Source organism: Drosophila simulans, chromosome 3R, assembly GCF_016746395.2.
Source record: "Drosophila simulans strain w501 chromosome 3R, Prin_Dsim_3.1, whole genome shotgun sequence".
NCBI lineage: Eukaryota > Metazoa > Arthropoda > Insecta > Diptera > Drosophilidae > Drosophila > Drosophila simulans.
In genome coordinates, this window is record NC_052523.2 from 9452017 (window position 1) to 9455858 (window position 3842).

General features: G+C 45.7%; 1 protein-coding gene across 1 annotated transcript; it reads right to left on the reverse strand.

Moving 5' to 3' along the window:
- Nucleotides 1-1443: 1443 nt before the first annotated feature.
- On the reverse strand, nt 1444-3168 carry LOC6727780 (glucose transporter type 3). The gene has a single exon (XM_002103105.4). The coding sequence runs from the start codon at nt 3088-3090 to the stop codon at nt 1567-1569; it is 1524 nt and encodes a 507-aa protein (XP_002103141.2). The 5' UTR covers nt 3091-3168; the 3' UTR covers nt 1444-1566.
- Between the last annotated feature and the right edge of the window lie 674 nt (nt 3169-3842).

Consider the following 3842-nt stretch of genomic DNA (forward strand, 5'->3'; position numbering starts at 1 on the left):
AATTCAAAAAAATAATCTTGGTAATCGAGAAAATATTTTGATTCCCAACTTGGCCGAAGAAAAACTTTAAGCTTGAATATGGGAAGCATTTCGATTTAATTTCAAATATTTGACACATGCGAGCTTAAACTGTCATTTCAATTAGCGAATGCAGCTCATTACAATTCAATTCGGACTGCCTTTGTTCGAAGCGCACATTCGTATAATTAATTTTCCATTTCACTTTAAGAAATTATACATTTAAATGTTCCCCGGTTGTGCATAATTAACTGCCGAGAAACCCAAGACAAGCCGAGCTGAACATTTTAATCAGCCTGTGGGACTGGGAGCACATGGCGGAGTCCTCCACTAATTTACGATTCGGCGGCATGGCGGTCCGAGATCGGAGATCGGAAGATCCCAGCGGGCAGGTAAGCAAAATGAGAAATTTATCAAATTTATTGAGGGGAATGAATTGAGATATAATTCAGGGGAATTGGACTTACAAAGACCCAGGACCAGCCACCAAAATGGAGGCTTAAAACCCCAATAAATAAGCCAGGAAGAAGTCCGGGAAAGACAAAGGCCAGAAGGCTCAGCCATTATATTTTTTTCTGTCCGGCGACCGCACGCTGTGTCCGTAATTAAAAGTCGTAAACTATTTTTATGGTGCCTCGTATTTTTGCCGCAAAATGTCAACCCCGATTTGCATGCGCCGCTCGTGGGAATGTAAATACTTATGCGGTGGACAGGTGAGCGGGGTATTCGGGTCGGTTTTAATTCAATTTAATTAATTGCGGATAGATAAATCGAGATGATCGCAGAGTACCACTGCGGATCGGCCCACTTACCATCCATACCAATGCCGCAGATCAAGACGACGTATGTCGGCCATCGCAGCTCCTTCTCTGCCATTTATCTCAATGAGGCACCCAGTTGCAGTGGCTCATTAATTGGACTTTATGGCCGTCTAAATCATGTGGCAAAATGCAAATTAATATTTATACTCGTACCAGAACGCCAGTGGAACCCGATCCCAGTTTGTGTTCGCCTTGGCGCAGCTTTCAGCACACACAGCGCATAAATTCATAAATGTGCCAGCACCGCCAATGAATTTACAGTGTAAAACATAACTTTTAATTACGCGCGCAAGGAAAAGTGCACAAAACAGAAAATGTCGCCACACAAGTGGCATAAATAAGTAAATGCTTAGTAATGATTAAGACAATGTAGTAACAAATATGACACGTAGTACAGCAAATATATACATATTCTCATTAATTTGCTTATATCATTATATATACACAAGCGGCATAAATAAGTAAATGCTTGGTAATGATTAATACAATGTAGTAACAAATATGGCAGAAAATACAAGAAATAGATATATATTCTCATTAATTTGCTAAAATAACACTAATATAGCACTCATTCATCTTTATTAGAAGCAATACATCACGAATAGCAAAAGTGCTTCCCTCATTGGGTTACACAGTTTCACCCATTACATTTAATTTAATGTTTTTTTGATTACTAAGTTCTCGACCATTTGCAGGTATCACTTGGATTTCCTTGATATCTCAAACACTAAGCGTTCGAGGAGTCGCTGCTGGATGTGAATGTGATCACTGCCGGCCGGTTCATGAACCCGCCCATTCTTTGTTGGATCTTGGCCGAGGAGAGTTTCTTGGTCTCCGGGATGTAGATCAACGAGAAGAGCAGGATGAGCGAAGCGATGATGGCGAACAGCAGGAACAGGTAAGGCTGGCACTTGACCCCGTGGCTGCCAAACCAGCAGATGACGAAGAAGGCGGTCAGCCAGTTGAAGGCACAAACAATAGAGCAGCCCAATGGTCGCATGGGCCTCACAAGGAGCTCCGCATTGAGCACCCAGGTGAGCGAACCCACTCCGGCGGTGTAGCAGCCCACAAAAATAGCTATGCAGAAGAGTGCAATCCAGGACATGACGGTCAAGCCCATCTTCATCCATACCTTAAAGTGCAATCCAAGGTAGATGGACACAAAAAAGATTCCGGCCGAGGAAAAGATCAGCAGCGGTCGACGGCCCAACCGATCTACGAGAAAAAAGCAAGCCAAAAAACCTAGAACCACTCCCAGACATAAGACCAATGCAAACTCTCGCCCAATCCTTAGACAATCCAGCATATCAAGGCCATAGAAGATAAAGATCAGGGCACCACACAGCTTTTGGAGCAAGGCAATCGCCAAGGATCGCGCCAGACTTCTTCGTACTTTCTTGTACTTGAAGCCCAGCAGCGGTCCTTGGCGCACTTCCCGCTCACTTTCTGTGGGTTCCCGCGTGAGAAGGTCGATCTCCCTCCTGGTATCATACTCCTGGCCACGCAAAAATCTCAGAGAGTCCTCCGCCTCTGGAATGTTATCATGATCCACATAGTACGCCGGCGACTCCGGCATGAGAATCTGCAAAGGGCCCAGTGCAACCAGGCCCAGATTCACGTAGTTAATGGTCCGCAGTTCAAGGAAAAGGGACATTGTGAAGCTATAGATCACCCCACATATGCAGGCCCCTTCGAATACTACGCCCATGGCTCCTCGTTTTTTAATGGTGCTGATCTCGGCGTTGTAGATGGGCACCACCACGCAATGGGCTCCGCCGCACATTCCAAGGAAAAAGCGGCCGGCATAGAGCATCGGAACACTTCGGGCAAAGACCGTGAGGAACCATCCCAGGAAATTCGGCAGTAGCTGGATGAGGATGGTACGCCTGCAGCCCCAGAGTCGCACCATCATCCCCATGGGCAGACACCAGAGAGCCGCCCCGAGTGTCAGCAATATGCAAACTCCGCTCCACTGCAACGACGTGGGTTGAAAGCTGTAGGAGTGCTGCTCCATCACACACCTCTCCGCAGCTCCTGACCAGCCCACTGCTATGCCGAAGAAAAAGGACCCTATGTTGCTGTACAAGGTTGCCTTGTAGAGACCCACGTTGTTGATTTTTTGGCGGACCGGAGCTGGCTCCACATGTCCTGGCGGCGGTTCAGACGGCCTCTTCGCAAACCAAGCGCCACCCTTCGTCGAAGATTGGCGGGGATCGACCGGTTCCGCATCTTGATTTCCCCCTTTCCTCATTTGTATTAAAAATAAAAATACAACTACTTTAGAATCCAATTTTCCAAATTTAAGGACAATTTCGTTTGGGCTACTACGGTGTAAAATTGTCCTAAATTGATTCTTCGCAATTTGTTAATAGTAAATTTTAGTCGTTTATCTATGATGTTAACTTGAGGAGTCAAAATAAAATGCTGAACACGATCATTTTAGGCCGGGTAATATATGGGCGAAATATGCCTTGAATGTGCAAAGTGGGCTTAAGAGCACTTTCCAAACATTTGGTTAACCTGAAAGCACGCCCAGTAATTATACGTCTCATTATGATATTCCCAGCAAAAATATCCCAGTATAAAGCCCAAAGCAATGAGGGGATTGTGGGCAAGCAATTTACAATATTGCATTTCCAAATCCTCGTACCGCCCAACTGAGCTGAAAAGGGACATCGAGTCGTCCATAAACTGGCATCTGCAAATATTTGTTCGCTCCCGACCCATGGGCACATGTACACCCGGACTTTGGGTGGGTGGGTATTTATTCCGAACTCGCATCCGATGCTGTGTTTTGAATTTGCACGGGTATCTGTCCGGGTGTACTTCTGGCAAAGTGCAGATATTTATGCGTATTTGATAGCACTAATGGGCCATTAAATGCGTACGCAAATACACACACGTACCCGTTCGTATACGTATATGAAGCGGGGATCGTGTGTGGGTGCCAGGATGAAAATGTACCTAAGCGAATCTAAATGGCATCGGGGGCACCGAACATGC

What these genes read in the sequence shown, in the direction of transcription:
- LOC6727780 (XM_002103105.4), bottom strand. Translation starts at nt 3,090, where the DNA reads ATGAGGAAAGGGGGAAATCAAGATGCGGAACCGGTCGATCCCCGCCAA.